This window comes from Podarcis vaucheri, assembly GCF_965113315.1.
Source record: "Podarcis vaucheri genome assembly, chromosome: 2".
Taxonomy (NCBI): domain Eukaryota; kingdom Metazoa; phylum Chordata; class Lepidosauria; order Squamata; family Lacertidae; genus Podarcis; species Podarcis vaucheri.
In genome coordinates, this window is record NC_138760.1 from 52,536,020 (window position 1) to 52,555,681 (window position 19,662).

Genomic DNA, 19,662 nt, shown 5'->3' on the forward strand with positions numbered 1-19,662 from the left:
GGGATGGTGGCACGAGGAGCAATGCTGCTTGGGGCTGTTGTTGCCCCAGCTGCAGGGGGGTTGGGGGCACACATACACCCGCCCCGGGCGGCTTACAGGCACATTCCACTGCTGAAGAGCGCCTCCGGTGTGCTAGTAAAACTGAATTATTGTGTCGTGAAATGATGCATGTCTAAAAAGTATGTCACCAACATGAAAAGTTTGGAAAGCACTGATATATATATAGATGATAGATAGATAGATAGATATCAATGTTTAATTGTTTCTCCCCCCCCCATGTTTTTAGCTCTTTCTATTTTTATATGTAAGCTGTCTTGAATCCATGTCAGAGAAAAGGCGAGGTATAAATAGATATAATAATAAAAAGACGAGCATGTGTTATGTTGTGTTATCAATTGGAAAAGCAAGTGTCTGTCTTCATTGATTTCTCAAACCCCACAATGTGGCAATGTGCATGTGCCTTCCTTGAGGCAAAATCAAACTTTTTGATCTCTGACTAGGTGAAGGCCATTCCCCTATAGACCTATGAAGTGACACAGGAGTGCAAGTATCAGCATTTCCCTTTTACAAGGAAAATAGCATCTCAGCTGTAGAAAATGAACTAGTTCCCCGCAAGGTGTTACCACTTATTTAGACATGTGATGCTACAGCAGCAATTCTATTGTTCCTCTACCTGATTTAAGATATTTTCTCAGCACACATATGTCCCTTTAGGCTCAACTTAATGCTTTGACAGAACGAGTTGCCTAAAAACTGGCACCTGCCTTTTAGTCTAACATGCTACTTTCCTGTCAGGCAACTTTCAAGCACTGTGTTTCTGCGTGTCCAAATGTGTCTGTGTTAAGAGTACCAAGATGGCAGTGACAAGCTATTCTGGAACTTAAGGCACCGCGCTTGACAGCCTGACTTAACACTTGCATTTTTTTATGTTTATTTTTTTTTAAAAGCTTTGCCTCTGTGGCCTAAGGAACTAGCATTTTTTTAAAAAACATTAACCGTTGGAAGACTGGTGTGCCACGTTTTTGATAAAGCTGTGCTAGAAACATGTTTGCTCCTGAAAGGCTTCAGAATGTGCTTGAGTAGGTATTAAGTGCCACAATATATATGTGTTGATTCTAAATCATTGTTTCCCTACCTAATGGCATTTCCTTGGCTACCAAACCATGAACAGTTACTTGAATATTGATTATATGCTGCAGGCCAGCAAACATACTGAAACAGCAAGTTGTGCCTATCTGTGACCATGGGCATATGCTTGTGTGGACAAAGGAGATGCCTCTCCATATGTTTGTACTTACAGCTTATCTGTGCATATGCTTATCTATCTGGAGACATACACTTGAAATAGAATTCTAATCCTCTGTTTCATTCTTTAATTACTGAATCCAAGCTGCTTCACACATGACATTTTTCTTACATTTTCCTTGGAGGAAGAGCATACAGCATTATGAGTTAGGATCATATATTTTATAATGTAAATATATGTTGGGAATCTATTGCCAGTAGTGTATTCCCAGTACACACACACACACACACACACACACGTGTAAGATAGGCATGTGTGTAATCTTTACCCATGAAGATGTGCACTTTTTGTTACCTACATCCATGTGCACTTGGGCAGCTAGTGTATCATTTTCACTTGGTGCCTGTCTGTCTGTGACAATGCCCTAAATAGACATTTTTTATTTGGTCATAAGGACTTAGAATGTGTGTCCCATTTTCTAGGACCTTGTTCTAGGTTAACTTCCGCTCCTGTTGTGCCATTTAATCTGAATATTGCATAGATCAATAAAGATGTAGCATTAGTAGCATTTTTTAATTCAGATTTGATATTGATGTCTTCAAGGAGACCAGTGTTTCTACCCAGGCACTGTGCTTTTGTTTTGGAAGTTTAGTTTGTTCCTTGCTGACTTGGCTCACTTGACACCCTCATCCATGCTATGACTTAGCAGGACCTGCACAAACTTCTAGTTACAGGTAAGTAGCCATGTTGGTCTGCCATAGTCGAAACAAAACAAAACAAAAAAAGAAAAAAATTCCTTCCAGTAGCACCTTATTGATATGAGCTTCTGGGGAGATGCTCATAAATACTTTGTTCCCCCTGGTTCTTTTTCCTCCCTTGCCACACTGAGCTAAACCCCAGCTTGTGGTTTAGGCTCTTTTCCTCACTAACCCCAAGCTGTGGTTAAGGTTTGTTCTTGGGGTTCACAAGGAGAGAGCATAACGGCAAGCTCAGCTCAACTCAGTATGCTCAGCTCAACTCAACTCAGTATGGCATAGAAGAAAAAAGGACTCAGGAGGAGCAAAGTGCTTGCAATCTGCTCTCCAAAAGCCCACATGTTGCCACATTCCTGGTGAGCCATAGTTTGGCTTATTGTGTTGAGCAAACCAGGCCCTTATCACAGAATTGTAGAATTGGAAGGGACCCCAAGGGTCATCTAGTCCAACTCCCTGCCATGCAGGAATCACAACTATCCTTGACAGATGGTCATCTTTCAAAGGCAAAAGAGACATCCAGGTTTGAAAGTTGTTTTAAAATCCCACTGTGTATAATGAACTGCTCACCTGAGGTAGTTTGATCATCTCCTTTATCAGAGGGTCTTGTGATTTCTGACTACAGTTTTCTTCTTTGGACTTCTTGGTAACCTTGCTCATCTGTCCACCCCCTATTGACTTTTCATCTTCTTAAGGGAAGCTCTTAAAATACAGTGTAGGACAGGGGTAACCAAAGTGGTGCTTTACAGATGTTGTTGGACTATTACTCCCATCATCTCTGTTCCTTGGCCTCATTGGCTGAGGATCATAGGAGTTATAGTCCAACAACATATGGAGGGCACCATGTTGGCTACCCCTAGTGCAGGAGTAAAATCACAATAAAAAAGTCATCAGGATCTCTCCTACTGGGCATTTGCTAATAGAGGCATTGTAGGAAACGTGACCCGGAAGTGTCTTTGGACAGCGCCGGCTCCCGGCCTCTTGAGCGAGATGAGCGCGCAACCCTAGAGTCAGTCACGACCGGCCCTTACGGGCAGGGGTACCTTTACCTAGGAGAGATGACAGTCCTGCTAAAGTTGGAAGTGATGTTTAATTTGCCTTCTTCCCACTCCCACCTGGGAGTTGGTAAAGGGGGGGGGGATGACAGACTGAGGAAGATAGAGAGGGAAGGCACACTTCACATGATGGGTTCATGAATGGCACACCATGGTTATCCCAGGAGTCAGCATTTTGTATCAGGCATCAGCTCAGTGCTATGAAGCTCCTGCCGGCGAGGAGAAGCAAAGCAATACCAGTATGGTAGAAATAGGAGTGTATTTAAAAGGTTTTATCTTTATTGAAATCAGAGTCTGTCAATACGATTCTAAAAGAATAGTAGCTGTGCTTCCATTCCTAACCCTCAATGTAATCCTAAGAAGGTTGTGCTCTTTAGCCTTTTGTTCTGATTATGACTATTCTCCTCTAAACTTATATTTATTTTCTAACCCACTTGCAAATGGCTGTATGTTGCTGCTTATTTCTAGAGAGACTGTTACAGATGGAAGCGTGATTAATAAGCTGTTAACTATATTTTTGGTGAGATACTTAAGATATCATTGCAATCTCCCTTCCACAAAGAAAAAGCTGCTGTCCTAGAAAATTACAGCTTCAGGAGCACAAAGAGTTCTGCTAGCTCCCCGTGTGCACTCCTCACTTTCTAGACATGACTCATGCTTAGTATTCTTTTCCAATGTGCTATTACACAGATTCTCTTCTTTCCTGTCTTTCATTATGACTTCTAATCTGACATCCTCCATAACCAGCCTTTCTATCTGTAGTGCTAAGTATCATATGCCACAGACACTGATTTTTTTAAGAAAAGGAATGGATTAATCTCAGTGCTCAGGAAACAAAGAACAGATATCGTTGTTCCAAGGACTGGTAATGTTCATAAACAATATGAAAATATTTGCCTTTTTCTATTCTTTTCTTTTTCTCCTTGTACATTCAGATCCTTCCTTGTTTTTAGGCTCTAGCTGGTTCCCACATGTGTGGACATTACTTGATTATAGTACAGCTGATGAGCTGTAGTTGAATGTGTGAACCAACTTCTCGTCTTATGGAGCAAAGCACCATTTCTGCGTGACTCCTGTTTCTTCCTAAGGGGTTTTATATGTGAATAGCCTTCTGTGGAAGGTATCCCTTGCATGAAAGTTATGTAGTATCGTGCATGCATGTAGAGAGAGTGCACATTCATTTGTTAAACGGTAGAGCTTTTGGTATCTGTAAGTCAAATCTAATTTCCCTAGAAATTCCAGTACAATTGAACTATGTAACGTGATCAACCAAAATGACTCCCAGAACAGGTTAAAACATTTTAAGAATACAGTCAGAAAATATGAACATGTGCTTTGCATCTGTTGTGGCTTCAACAGGTATGCCTGTTCCCATGAATGATGGGTAAATAGTGGAAATAATGCAGAGACAGTTTTTATTTAACCTAGGAAATCCACACATACACGCAAGATATAATAGACAGCACAGTATCCTCAAATTTGGCCCGGAAGCAAGATATGTTACCATACCTAATAGCAGGGCTGTCATTAAAATAGGGTTGAGGCATCTACATTAAGAAGAAATTATATAGCCTAATTGCATTTATGAATCCTACACATCATCTAATGGATCTTACAGCATTATGTTTCCTCACTTCCTCTGCCCTCCCAGTATAGCAATAAGTAAAGCAAATCTTAATCAAATAGTTACTAGTTGAAACTCCAGGGCTATTAATATCTATTTTAGGATAACTGCAACTTTTACTGGCATCTAATGCTGACAGCAACCCCTGGGTAATGCTTGAAAATCATGTGTGAAACAATTTTCTTTTAAGTGTCAGTTCTAATTAGTATATCAAGAGTGTTTCTTTCACATCAGTATCACCTAGATCAACAGCTGTGTTACTGTATTTAATTTAATTCCAATAATTAATAAATACATGTTCTTAAACCTGTATCAACCAATCATCAGTTCTGTTACTGTGTTTAGTTTGAATACATGTGTCAGGGAACTGACCTCAGAGGGAAAGGAGGTGATAGGGCTCCCAGAGACTGGGAGAGACTCAACAGCCAAAGCAGGGACCAGCAGGGGGAGCGCGGGGTCTCTGGAGGAGGATCTCAGGGATACTGAGAGAGATGCAGCAGCGCAGGCAGGAAGCAGGGGGGAGAAAGGGGTGAGAGACACGTCCAGTGAAAATAGTGGGGAGGTGTCAGAAGCAATTGCAGGGAGACCCATGCTTCGTCGGAAGCTGTCACGTCGTGAGTCCAGGAGACGTGTTTCCGTTAAGGAACTTCTTTGTTGGAGGCGTTTCCGCAAACAGCCACTGTCGGACTCTAACAGTGACTAGAGCAGACATGTCTGAGGAGCTCTGTCACACACAGAGGTTTGTGGGGCCGCACAAACTCTGAAGGGGCACCATTTTAAGCACAAGCAGCTAATCATCCCCTAATAGCAGTCCGACAGTCTCTGTACGCTGCCTGTGCAGGAGAAAGCATCATGAGCGACCCAGCCGGAGCAGGGGGAGGAGCTGATCCAAGCTTGGAAGAAAGATGCCGAGCATTGGAGGTCCAACTGGCGCTGCAGACGGCGAGGCTCGAGGAGAGGAGGGCTCAAGATGCAGACAAGAAGGGGAGAACCACTCAGTTCCCCAGAAAGGTACCAGGATTGGTGCAGAAGTTTGGGGGGGACCCCAAGGATTACCATGCCTTTAGGACTGAAATGCAATATGCCCTGAATGTCCAGTTTGATGAGTTCCCTGATGAGGAATCTCGAGTTGCTTTTGTAATTGGGCATCTTGAGAAGGGCGCGCGAGACTGGGTTCGACCCCTGATGGCAACGCACAACGATATCCTAAAGGACACTATGAAATTTTTTCGTGCAATGGATATCATGTTTTCCAGCGACGTTGAGGAAGGGGCGGTGCGCAGACAGTTAATGGCTTGCAAGCAGGGAAGCAGATCTGTCCGTGAGTACTGGACTGAATTTACCATGCTGATTCACAGATTGGGGTGGGATTTATCGGCAGCACCCATTCAGATGCTATTTGAAGAAGGTCTTTCTTCAGCTGTGAAAGACGAGCTGGCCAGGATCCCCAGGGCGGTGTCTATGGATCAGCTGACCAAATCTGCGCTGACCATTGGAGCGCGCCAGGAGGCAAGAGCCTTGGAGAGGCGGGAAGGGAGAGGGGAACGTTGGAAGGAGTTACGCATTCCAGACATTCCTGAGCCAGCTTTCCCGCCGGCAGAGCCGATGGAAATCGGAACAGCCCGCGCGCGCGCAGTTTCAAAGCCCAGTGAGGGGGCGAAGAAGGAGGGAAAGGGAGCCCGGAAATGCTATCTCTGCCAACAGCCAGGCCACTTTGCCAGAGTCTGCCCCCAGAGGAAGGAATGGCAAGGGATGGTGGGAACTGTTGAGGGGGAAGAGCAGGGAGAAACGGAGCAGGTAAAAGCCAACGCCTGGTTGCCATCAGGGCACTGCAGCCAGGCCAAAGAGCAGTGAAAGTGCCCCTTCCCCAAGTGCCAGTGCCAGAAGCTCCTCGACCGGCTCTAGTGATTGAAGTGTCGCTAGAGCTGCAAAATGGACACCCCCTAAAAATAAAGGCACTGTTGGACTCAGGCAGCTCCTGCAATTTTATGAGCAAGGAGTTTGCTGCTGAACACCAGATACAGACTATCCCTTTAAGCAACCCCCTGCAGGTGACCACGATCGATGGCAGGGAACTGTTGGGAGGAGGAGTCAGCTTGCAGACCATCCCAATGATAATGAGGGTGGCAAGGCACACAGAACTGATAGCGTTTAATGTGGCCACCTTGGGAGGTGCTCCCATTATTTTGGGAATGAGCTGGCTAGCCCTACATGATCCGCTGGTGGGCTGGCATCAAAGAGTGGTTTCCTTCGGTTCCGCACATTGCTTAGAACACTGCAGGGGGGAAAAGGGGTCAGCAGGGGCCCAAGCCACCCTGGCAGGGACTGAAGTAGTGGAGAAGGGGAAGGTGCCACCACAGTATGCTGATCTCAGCGACGTGTTCAGCGAGAAGGAAGCTGACCAACTACCTCCGCATAGACCCTTTGATTGCCAGATCAATTTACTCCCTGGAGCACAGCTTCCTGTAGGCAAGTTGTATGCCATGTCAGACAGGGAAATGCAGGAGTTGCGAGCGTTCATTGACAAGAACCTGAAGAGGGGCTTCATCAGAGAGTCCAAGGCAGCGGGGGGTAGCCCAGTGTTTTTTGTGGACAAAAAAAACACGGACAAGCCGAGGCTGGTATGTGACTTTCGGGCCTTAAATGCAGTGACAGAGCCGGCGGCTTTTCCTATGCCCAGGATTGATGATATTTTGACCAGGGTGCGGAAGGGAAAGATTTTTACAAAGCTGGACCTAAGGGGGGCGTACAACCTGATACGTATAAGGAAAGGGGATGAATGGAAGACCACCATGTTCACCCCTTTGGGGGCATTTGAATACTTAGTTATGCCTTTTGGATTACAAACAGGCTCCGCGTGTTTTCAAGCTTTCATGAACCACGTACTGGGGCCTTTGCTCTACAAGAATTGCGTGGCCTTCTTAGATGACGTGTTGGTGTATTCGGAGAATGAGGAGCAACATGTGAGAGACGTCAGAGAAGTGTTGAGCAGGCTGCAAGCCAACCGACTGTGGGTGAAACTGGAGAAGTGTCAGTTTCATACCAAGGAGGTGGAATTCCTGGGGTACCGCTTGTCAGACAAAGGGTTGGCCATGGACCCCGGCAAGGTTCAAGCGGTGCTGGAATGGAAAACACCCAAGACCAAGAAGGATGTGCAGAGGTTCCTAGGGTTTGGAAACTTTTATCGTAAGTTCATCCGCAACTTCGCCCACCTGACGGCGCCCATCACGGACTGTCTCAGCAGCAAAAAGAAGTTTGTTTGGACGGGGGAGGCGGAGCGAGCGTTTGAGGAACTGAAAAGGGCCTTCGCCTCTGGCGAACAACTTCTACATGTGGATTTACAAAAAAAGCTGAGGGTCGAAACAGACGCGTCGGACCGAGCCATAGGGGCGGTGCTTCTTCTGCAGCCGGGGAAGGAGGGGTCGGAGTGGCGACCGTGTGCCTTCTTTTCGCGGAAGCTGAACAAGTCTGAGAGGAACTACACGGTGTACGACCGGGAACTTCTTGCAATTTATGAGGCCTTCCGGAGATGGAGGCACCTACTAATTGGTGCACAACAGAAGGTGCAAGTGTGCACGGACCATAAGAATCTAGAGTATTGGAGAACTGCGCGAGTGCTCAACCAACGGCAGTTGAGATGGGCCCAGGAGTTCTCCAAATTTAACTTTGAGATTTGTTACGTACCAGGCCCGGAGAACGTTAGGGCGGACGCTCTCTCACGCAAACCTGAATATTTGGAGGGAGAGGGTGTACCCGAAGAGACCCATGTCATTCCCGAGGACCGCTGGGTGTGTGGGGCGGCATTGGTGGGGCAAAGGGAACTGGTAGAGGGAACGGGGCAGGATGTATACGCCCAGGACAAACTCAGGAGTCTTAGGAGGGAGGGAGACAAACCCGGGGGTTTTGAGGAGAGAAATGGGGCGTTGTACTACAAGGGAGCGTTATACATACCTGAAGGGGAATTGAGGGAAAAGGTACTCAAGCAACTGCACGATAACCCCACAGCAGGGCATTTTGGGCAACACAAAACCATGTGGCTGGTTACCAGGGAATTCTGGTGGCCCAAGGTCAGGGAAGATGTGCGTGAATATGTGAGAGGGTGTGACCGTTGCCAACGAGCCAAGGGGGAGAGGCGGGCACCGGCAGGTTTATTAGAACCACTACCCACGCCGGAAAGACCGTGGGAGGCAGTGGCAATAGATTTTATGACTGATTTGCCCAGGTCCAAAGGGAAAACAGCCATTATGGTGGTGGTAGATCTGTTAACCAAGATGGCACACTTTATAGCCTGCTCACATGCGGTCACAGCAGAAGAAACCGCCAAATTGTTTGTGGAAAATGTGTTTAGGTTGCATGGCGCCCCCTTGAGGGTGGTTTCGGACCGAGGGAAACAATTTACTTCCAGGTTCTGGAGGAAGCTCATGAGCTTACTGCATGTAGAGGTTAATTTCTCTACTGCCCGTCATCCAGAAACCAACGGGCAGGCGGAAAGAGCTAATGGTGTCCTCCAGCAATATTTGAGGTGTTATGTTAATGACAGAGAGAATGATTGGGTGGAGAAGCTGGCGTTGGCAGAATTTGCTTACAACAATGCAGAGAACGTGTCCACGGGAATGAGCCCTTTTTTGGCCAATCACGGGTGTCATCCCCGAGCCTTCCCAGGGGGGGAGGGGGAGAACTGGAGCGTTCCAGCAGCAGAACAGTTCGTTGAAGAAATGGAAGCGATCCATCGCCAACTCCAACTTAATTTAAACCGGGCGAAGGAGGAATATAAGAGGCAGGCAGACAAAACCAGAAGGGAAGGGGAAAGCCTTAGGGTGGGAGACCAGGTGTGGCTGTCCACCCAAGGGTTACCATTTAAAGGAGGTTGTAAGAAGTTAAGACCCAAAAGACTGGGCCCATTTGAAGTCACGCAACAGGTCAACCCAGTGGCTTTCAGACTCCGGTTACCGAACCACATGAAGTTGCACCCAGTGTTCCACAGATCGTTGCTGTCACCGTATATAGGGGACAGAGAGGGGAGGGTCAATAGGGGACCAGCGATGGAGGAAAAAGAACACAGCTACCATGCAGCGGAGATCCTAGATTCCAGGTGGAAAGGAGAGCAAGTAGAGTATTTGGTAATGTGGGAAGGGGAACCGGAGTCGGAAAACACCTGGGTCAGAGCAGAGGATGTAGATGACGAGGTTCTAATTGAAACTTTTCATCAGAGATTCCCTCGAAAACCCCAGCCAGTGGCGAGGTTCCGGAGGGAATACTTCGCCACCACAGACGAAGAAGAGGAGTTGGAGGGGTTCTCTGATTCCGAGGTGGAGGAGGATTCAGCGAGTCGGAACAAAGACCGATGGAGGGAGATGTTCGAGACGTCGGAAGATGAAGAGGATTCGTTTCGGGGTTTCAGCTCCTCACCGCCCAGAGGAGAGGGAGGGGGAGGGGGGGAAGGGGGCCCTGGAGGGGAGGTGGATGTCAGGGAACTGACCTCAGAGGGAAAGGAGGTGATAGGGCTCCCAGAGACTGGGAGAGACTCAACAGCCAAAGCAGGGACCAGCAGGGGGAGCGCGGGGTCTCTGGAGGAGGATCTCAGGGATACTGAGAGAGATGCAGCAGCGCAGGCAGGAAGCAGGGGGGAGAAAGGGGTGAGAGACACGTCCAGTGAAAATAGTGGGGAGGTGTCAGAAGCAATTGCAGGGAGACCCATGCTTCGTCGGAAGCTGTCACGTCGTGAGTCCAGGAGACGTGTTTCCGTTAAGGAACTTCTTTGTTGGAGGCGTTTCCGCAAACAGCCACTGTCGGACTCTAACAGTGACTAGAGCAGACATGTCTGAGGAGCTCTGTCACACACAGAGGTTTGTGGGGCCGCACAAACTCTGAAGGGGCACCATTTTAAGCACAAGCAGCTAATCATCCCCTAATAACATGCTATGCAAAGTCAGCTAGGTTTAAGAGTGATGCAAGCTCAATTATGTGGACTACTGTATTTCTCGCTCCATAAGGCGAACCTGACCATAGGGTGCACCTACTTTTTTTTGGGGGGGGGGAGAGAATTCAAGGAAAAAAATGCTGCTCTTGGGGGCTTTTATGGGAGGTGGGGGAAGTGAGAGAGCCTCGCTCTGTCCCTTCCCCCACCTCCCGCAAAAGCCAGGGATAGGCACGCGAAGACTCTCCAGGGCAGCGGGATGAAGGCCCCCCCGCTGCAGAGGCTTCGCGGGCTACCCCAGAGCTGCTCAGGAGCTTGGCAGGGCTGGTGGGGGAAGCCCGAGTTTCCCCCAGCCCCAAAAAGCAGGTTGGGGAAGTACTTTCCCACTCCACCAGCCCCAAAGAGCAGGTCGGGGCTGGCGGGGGAAGCCCAGCCCCCCCCCCCCGCAGCCCCAGGGACCACACATTCGCTCCATAAGGCGCACAGACATTTCCCCTTAGATTTTAAGAGGGGGGAAGTGTGTTTTATGGAACGAAAAATACGGTATATACAGCTTTTTAAAATGTGGGTGGGGATATTTTTAAAAATGAAGTGACTGTGGCCTTCATTCATAGGAACTTAGGAGTCTGTCTTATTCCAGGGCAGCCTAATTGTCCACCCCGCTCAGTATTGTCTCCTGTGAGTGACAACAGGTCTCTGGGGCCTCAGGCAGAGGCTATTCACATAACTGCTATCCTCTGCTTTTAGCTGGAATTGAACTTGGGACGTTGTCTATTACTGAACTCTGGCTCTTCCTAGAATCAGTCAATGTGCCCAGGAAACTGTTGCCTTGGCAAAGGCTTATTTAGAATCATTTCTACCGGCTTTGCATACAAATTTATTTAGGTATCTTAAGGTGAAATGACAATATGTCAGTCATGAAGCTCTCTTTATATCTCACAACTACTTCTATTATTGTTGTTGTTGTTGTTGGTTTTATTTTTTCTGTTATAATGTTAGGATTTTTTCCTGAATGGCACAACAATATTCTGTTTTCTGGTTGCCCTTCTATTTGGTGTTTTTGTTTGCGTGTTGAGTCACAGTAGCTCCCCAATAATTCACACTTCACACATCAATTTTTGTTTAAGGTTTTTGGCATAATTTTGGCCACAACTTTATTCAAATACAAAAATGTGAGTGGTTGCTTAGGCACTGGTTCCGACTATCTGTCCTTGCCCTCAGGGACAGAGCTGGCCTTCCGGATACCAGCGGAAGCCAGCGTGGGAAACAAGTATTGGGTGAGAAATAAAGCTGGGCACCAGACCATTACTTCTCACCCTCATGTTCCTGTGGGGCTTGCACGGCCCAAGTCCGACTCCGGGGACAAGGACGAAAGAATGGCAAGCCCCTGGATTTCCTTTAACGGAATTCCCATTCGCATCATTTGGAGGGGTAGGCACTTACCCCTCCAAGCACCAATTTAACCAGTGCCTAACCGCCAACCTTACAAGTTGTGACGATTTGCTACGCAGTAGGCAAAAACCAAATGGCACCAGCCAATCAGCCAGATGGCAAAATTCCTACCAGGCCCTCGCACCAAGGCGAACGACCCCATGACAGGCATAGCAAGGTCAAGCAATCCTTCAATACCCCCCTTAAACAAGGGAGGGAGGGCGGGTGATCCGATGCAAAACGGCCAAGAGGCCGTGCCAACGTCTGGCCCCTGTATATATAGACTCTGACCCCTCCTCTGAATTGGCAACAATCAAAACACCCCAGCAACCCAGTTTAACCATTTAAATGGTCGGGATTCAACTAAATTTGCCTAGTCACTGGAGGGTGGCCTGTTCCCAACCGCAACACGTGCTCTCTGCTAGGGAGAACACGCTTTGTGGAAATTGCACAGTCACCAAGGTTCCTATCACCTAATTCTCTGTGAGTACTGCTACTTCCGTAGTGTAGACAATAAGGAATGCTAGAAAAGAATTTGAGAACCACACTAAGAACATAAAGACCAACAAATAAAAAATCTTTAATACATTAGTAGCAGGAGACTGGCCTGGGAGGTGGTTTGATATTTGGATGACAAATTAGAATTAGGGGAGAACAGTGAGGTAGCCAGGTTTTCTGGTGGTATCAAATGTTTCAGAGTGGTTAAAACAAAAAGGGATTGCAGAGAGTTCCAAAAAGGATCTCTCCAAACTGGGCGAATGAGCAGCAAAATGCCAAATACATTTCAATGTAAGTAAGTGTAGAGTGATGCACGTTGGGATCAAAAATATTAATTTCACATATATGTTGATGAGGTCTGAATTGGTGGTTACTGCCAGGAATGAAACATTTGAGTTATAGCAGATAACTCAATTAAGATGCTGACCCAAGATCCAGCAGCTGTGAAAAATTCAATGCTGGGAATCATTAGGTAAGGAATTGAAAATAAAAATGCCAGTATCATCATGCCATAATACAAATCTATGGTGCAGCCACACCTGGAATCCTGGGTTGGATCCAGCTATGTTCTGCACAGATTAATGAACCTAGACTAGCCATATTTGTTAATTTAAATGGGCCTGAGCAGAACTCTGTTCATTACAACCAATTGTGTACACTACTTTTCGCCTTGCCTCAAAAATGACATTGTAGAGCTAGAAATAGTTCAGAAAAGAACAACTGGGCTGTTCTAGTGAATGGAGATTCTCCCCTATGAGAAAAAGCTACAGCATTTGGGTCTTTATAGTTTAGAGAAAATGTGAATAAGAGAAGACATGATAGAAGTATATAGAATTGTTCATGATATGGAGAAAGTGGATAGAGACTAGTTAATTTCCCTATTTTATAACACTAGAACTCATTTACATCCAGTGAAGCTGAATGTTGGAAGGTTCAGGACAGATGACAGAAAGTACTTCTTCACTCAGTGCATAGTTAAACTATGGATTTTGCTCCACAAGGAGTAGTTATGACCACCCACTTGAACGGCTGTGCCACTGTTTTACTTTGTATTCCAAAACAGCTGAGTTATTCGTCTGTCCTATATTTGTTAACTGTGATTCATTTGTTTGCATTTCAGGCATTTCTTGTTCAAGACATCTTCTGGAACAACTCCTCTATTCAGCAGTTCTTCCCCTGGATACCCTTTGACCTCAGGAACAGTTTACACACCACCTCCCAGACTGCTACCAAGAAATACTTTTTCCAGAAATGCATTCAAGCTGAAAAAGCCCTCTAAGTACTGTAGCTGGAAATGTGCTGCTTTATCAGCTATTGCTGCTGCGATCTTGCTCGCCATCCTGCTGGCCTATTTCATAGGTAAGTCCATATTTCAAAAAAATTTCACATGAAGTATGCAACTGCTTCACTCCACTCTGCCGTGCCCCTCATCCAAAATCCCTTTCTTCAATTATTTGCGGGTAGGGGGAGAGAAATACATTGCTTAAAGACACTGGTGATTTTAGAATCTAATCTAATTTTAATTAGATAGCAGGGCTGTTGTTTTTTTAAATTTGTTAGCATATATACCAAGCTTTTTTAATAGTTTGGGCTACGAAATACTTCACTGTAAAACCCTGAAGCATGCCCAGTTTGTATTGTTTTGAGATAACAACAAGTGTTGGATTCTTTATACAACCTAATTCTATCAGTTTTATACATCCTGAGTTGAATGGGGCAGGCTGGTGGTGGTGGAAGGCAGAATAGCTAGTGACTTGGAATACTGTATATCCACTATTTCTTTTTTACAGGTTTTGTTCTCTGCACAATAATTGGTACTTTGAAAGTCAACATACATAAAGCCCCTCTTTAACTTTTGTTCTTATTCCATCGTGTCATGCTCTATGGCACTGATTTAGCTGCTCCATACTCTTGCATTGTTAGATTGCGTATTGTCTTTGTTTCTGAATCAGCTTGTTCCTTGTACTATTGGCTGGTCCTGGTATTGATCTTTTACGTGTCCTCAGATGTTAAGTCTACTGTATCAAGACAATCTGGCAGTGAATGGGCTTTTCCACCTCCACCATAATTCTAATGACAGCCATAAGTTTGCTAACAATCAAATAAACCTACATAATTTACAAACTTCATTATTTGATTACATAAAAGCCACTGTCCCAGTTATTAAACATGCAACCATTAATTAGAGTGCATGCAGCAAGCTCCACATATCTATACATTTTGCTTTTGACAGAGGTGTTTTTGCTGGGAGTTTGAAGGTTATGTATAGAAATACAAGCAAAAAAGCTTTAATTTTGCCCAAGATACATGTGTGGCAAATAAAAGGGAGAAAAATATGAATGAATAATGGCATTTGTTAGTGGAGAGTGAATTTCCTTTAAAAGGATCCAAACTAGTAGTTGTGCAGTCTGCATCCCTCTTCTACATTAGTCTCTAATCCTAAATACACTTACTAGGTAGTAAAATCCCATATAGTAGGACTTACTTCTGAGTAAGTATGCATAGGATTGCATTGCTCATCTTCTTTACCTGGCACAAAAGCTCATTCATTGTTTAACATCTGTGAACATTTATTAACATTGTCATTGGAGAGCGAGGATTAAAACAGTCAAAATCAGGTGTAAGCCTGGTAAGTGTCAAGATGGAAAACTTTTTGGAACCCTTAGAAACTGCACTGGACTTTCTGAAGAGTGGTATAGAAGTATACAGTCATACCTCGGGTTACGAACGCTGCTGGTTGCGCGTTTTTGGGTTGTGGACTGCGCCGAATCCGGAAGTACCGGAACGGGTTACGTCTGGGTTTCGGCACTCGCGCATGTGCAGAAGCACAAAATGATGTCATGCACAGACACGACACTTCAGGCTGCGAACGCTGCGGGTTGCGAATGTGCCTCCCACACGGATCACATTCGCAACCCGAGGTATGACTGTAATAGAAAAATATTTTGAATCCTACTGAATGTTATTGTGACTAACATTATTTGCGTTGTTCTGTTTTGAAAATTCTACTTCCAGTTGTGTATTTAAGATGTATGCTGTTTGTTACTTTGCAAAAGGTATTCCTTTAATACTGTGGCCACACTCCCTCTGGAAGCTACTTAAAATGCTTGTGTGTCAGTGCTGGGTGTTTGGAAGCCCTGCCTTATACCATGTGCTGCACCAGTTAAGTAGCTTGTATGGCAGTGCTGAACATCCCACGCTGCAACTATACTGGCAGAGAATCTGTACACAGGATTGGAAGAACACACAGGTTAAGTGCTAAAAGTGCTTGCAAATGTTATCCCCAGCTGTGAAGAAGTGCCACCATAGGGAAGCATTTATCAGCCTCCATATGGTGGAGTAACATTTCAATTGGCTGCCAGTAAGACGAGTACGGGAGTTAAATTGCCATTAAGCATTTCTTAAATTCTGCTTTTTATAGATACAGATAAATTCATTTATATACAATGTACAGTTTAACTTTTCAAATAAGTTGTCCACAACATGCTTCTAAGCTGTGACCTTAGCAAGATTTGATATTTAATTTACAGGTGTCATTATTATATTAGATGGAAATAGAATATTGTATTTCAGGGCATCATACTACACTAGCTAGAGGTTAAACAAAAAAAGAGCCACCCCTTAATTATTTCTGAAATCAAACCTTTATTAGGCATTATGCAAATAAAAACCGTAAGAAGGAAAATAACATGTAAAAGCCTTGAAATATATATAAAAAGGCAGCAGTTGGCTACAATCATATATATATATATATACATATAAAATCAGTGGTTTTCCTTGTTAACCTGCTCCTTGGAGGACTGCAGCCAAAAACTCGGCTACCCCCGCCGTTACCCTTTGGTCAACGTCGGATAGGCAGAATCCCGCACATTCACCTTGCTGGGGTTCCAGACCACCCAAAAGAGTGGACAGCACGCGTTGACGGAGCGTACTGTACAATGGGCAATGAAAGAGAATATGCTCTACAGTGTCCGGGACATTCATAGAGCATCTGCAGAATCTCTTGTTTCTAGGGATGTTTTGATATCTTCCCCAGACAAATGCTGAGGGAAAGACATTCAACCGGGCCAGCATAAAAGCCCTACGTTGGGCTGGGATTATTAATTTAGTGACGTAATTGACTCTGCTATCTAAGATATTTAAATCATAGAATATGGGGGAGCAAATTTTATTTACAGCTGCCATAATATTTTGTCTCTCCACATCCTTTAGTCTAGCTAGGATATTATGGAAAATGTATTGCTCATTAGAATTATACAGGGGCTCCAGCTCGATGCCTAAAGATTCAATCTTTTTTTCGAGGTACTGATACCATCTTGATTTATAGGAGTCTTTGAGCAGATCAGTGAGCAGGATTGATGGAGAGCAGCGAAAATGGCACCGTAACCAGTACTTTATTGAGGTGGACCAGGCCCAGTATTCCATTGTGTGTATGCCTATTTCTGCACACATTGTTTCATATTTGATCGCAGCTGGGAGTCCAAGAATACGTCTCAGAAAGCTGGAGTGAATCTTATTTAAATCACTGTTATATGCTTGAATCCATAGCGGGATTCCATAGAATATCTGGGCTTGCACTTTTTTTTGAAAAATCTGATTGGCCGCAGGAATAAATTGATTACCTTTCTGATAATAAAAACGGGCAACTGCTGATGAGGTGCACTTTGCCTGTTTTATGGCATTTGTGCGATGACTTGCCCACCCTAGATTGCTCTGGAATAAGATTCCCAGATACCTATAGATTTTTACTTGTTGGATTTCTTGCCCTCTTATTTTCCATTTCTCTAGTTTCCAACCATTTGAGAAGACCAAAATTTTTGTCTTCTCGTAATTTATAGAGAGTTTATTACATTCGCAGTAGAGGGTCAGAGAAGATATAAGACGTTTCAGACCCAAGCTCGTTAATGATAGTAGGACTGCATCGTCTGCGTATAATAAGAGAGGAACTGGTTTCTGATTAAGTTTAGGGGCATGTGATTCTATTTTTTGAAGGTGATCTGGCAAGTCTGATAAGAATAAGTTAAATAGAAAGGGGGCAAGAATACATCCTTGTTTTACCCCTTTCGAGATTGGGATGTCTGATGAAAGATGACCTATGGTGTTAAGTTTGACTTGACAGACATTGGAAGAATATAGATTTTGTATTAGAATCAATAAGCGCTGATCAATTTTTAGTTCTGCGAGTTTCCTCCACAGCTTTGGGCGGTCAATTGAGTCGAATGCACCACGAAAATCTACAAAAGCAGCATATATCTTAGATTGCCTTTGGGATCTATATTTTTCAACCAAATGCATAAGTATAAGGCAGTGGTCTAATGTAGAGCAACCTTTAGAGAAACCTATTTGTTCTTTCCCTGGTAAATTTAAATTTTTCATCCATATAAGGAGTTTAGATAGGAGGTGCTTAGCGTAGATTTTCCCTATCACTGATAGTAAGCTTATCGGTCTGTAATTCTTTGGTTCTTTTGGGTCGCCATTTTTAAAGATTGGGATAATTATTGATCTTAACCATATCTCCGGTATGATCCCATCTTTGTCTATGAGAGTAAACAATTGAGCTAGGGGTTCTGCCCACCAATCTATATAGGTCTTAAATAATTCTATTGGTAGACCGTCTGGCCCAGGCGATTTCCCCGATTTGAAATTTTTAACTATCTCTCTAATTTCCACTTCTTCTACCCTTGGCCACTCCTGGAGTTTATTGATTTTATTTATAGCGGTCTCATTTCCTTTAAGTTCACTGTGTAGATTGTTAAATACAGATGTAAAGTATTGGGACCATTTGGATTCTGCAATTGGTGGTTGGGTTAGTTGATTTTCGGCTTTCAGTCCTCCGTACACTAGGTTCCAGAACGCTTTGTTGTTTTTACTCTGAATTGAGTCAAATAGTTGTAGCCATTTTTGGGTTGCATATTTCTGTTTCTTTTCGGCCAGAATGTAATGATATTTTCTTTTTTCATCAAGATAAGAGGGCTCTAGTTTAATGCGATTATTTTTAAATGTTTGACGCAGTTTTCTTTTTAGCTGGAAACATTCATCGTCAAACCAGGGGCTAGCGCTATGTTTAAGTATCCAACCTTTAAGTGGAGTACTAAGCTCTACAAACATTTGGAAGATTTCATTATAAGTTTTCAGAATATCACTGCAGGGATTAGTGGTCTTTAAATTGGATAATACTTGTTTTCTCAGGTTGGCTGTAAGTTTTTGCCCCACTGCTGCACTCATTTCCTGAGACCATTTTAATTGAGTCATTTGTTTGTATTGAGAAGGTTCTATGATATTGTACTTAGTTATTTTGGTTTCGTTCTTTAAGTTTATAGACAGCGATAGTGGCTGATGGTCGCTTTCAGTACACGTTCCAATTTTGAGGTCCATGATCGAATTTATAATATTATAAGGGGCAAGAATATAGTCGATGACACTGCATCCTCGGGGGGAGAAGTATGTAAACTCCCCGCTTCTATCGCCTTCTGTTGAGCCGTTCACAATCTGCAAATTGAAGTTGTTACATAATTCAAGTAGGCGTAAGCCTTCGTTGTTTACAACCCTATCTCTGGAGAAACGTCCTATTTTCAGGGCATGTGCGATATCATTATCAGTATTCCAATTTAATTTGCTACATAGTTGTTCATTGTTGGTTCCCACTCTAGCATTAAAATCACCTGCTATTATCAGTGAAGCATTTGGGTATTTATCGGTCAAATTTTCTATATAGAAGGTTAGCTGTGACCAATTTTCACTGCTGCTGTTGTTTTTGGTTGGGGGGATGTAGACGTTTACAAGTAGCAAGGTATCGTCTTTTTGTGTTAAAAGTAGAGCTTGTGCAAGTGGAAAGCATTTTTCTAGCTGCTTGATCTCAAACCCTAAGTTGTCTTTGATCATACAACAGAACCCTGCTTTCGGCCGGCCCTTCGTGTTTGTTTTCAAAGCGGGTTTCGTATAGGAGGTGAATCCATTAATTTTAATATCTCTAGTTGACCATGTTTCTTGTAGAAGTATTATTATTAATTATTTCATTAAAAACCTATGTTTCTATTCCAATATTGGTAACATGTAAAGTCAGTTACTACAAAAGTACAAATATAATGTGCATGGTAAAGTATGTGGAATGTATTATGTTCCATATGATATTTATTACA

General features: G+C 44.2%; 1 protein-coding gene across 19 annotated transcripts in view; it reads left to right on the top strand.

Moving 5' to 3' along the window:
* Window positions 1–19,662, top strand: part of TENM2 (teneurin transmembrane protein 2) — a 750,319-nt gene that overhangs the window by 539,142 nt on the left and 191,515 nt on the right. For all 19 annotated transcript variants that reach the window (XM_082214667.1, XM_082214655.1, XM_082214668.1 and 16 more), the window contains one exon: window positions 13,644–13,882. In XM_082214667.1, coding sequence (XP_082070793.1) covers window positions 13,644–13,882 — 239 coding nt within the window. The remainder of the gene's footprint in view (window positions 1–13,643; window positions 13,883–19,662) is intronic.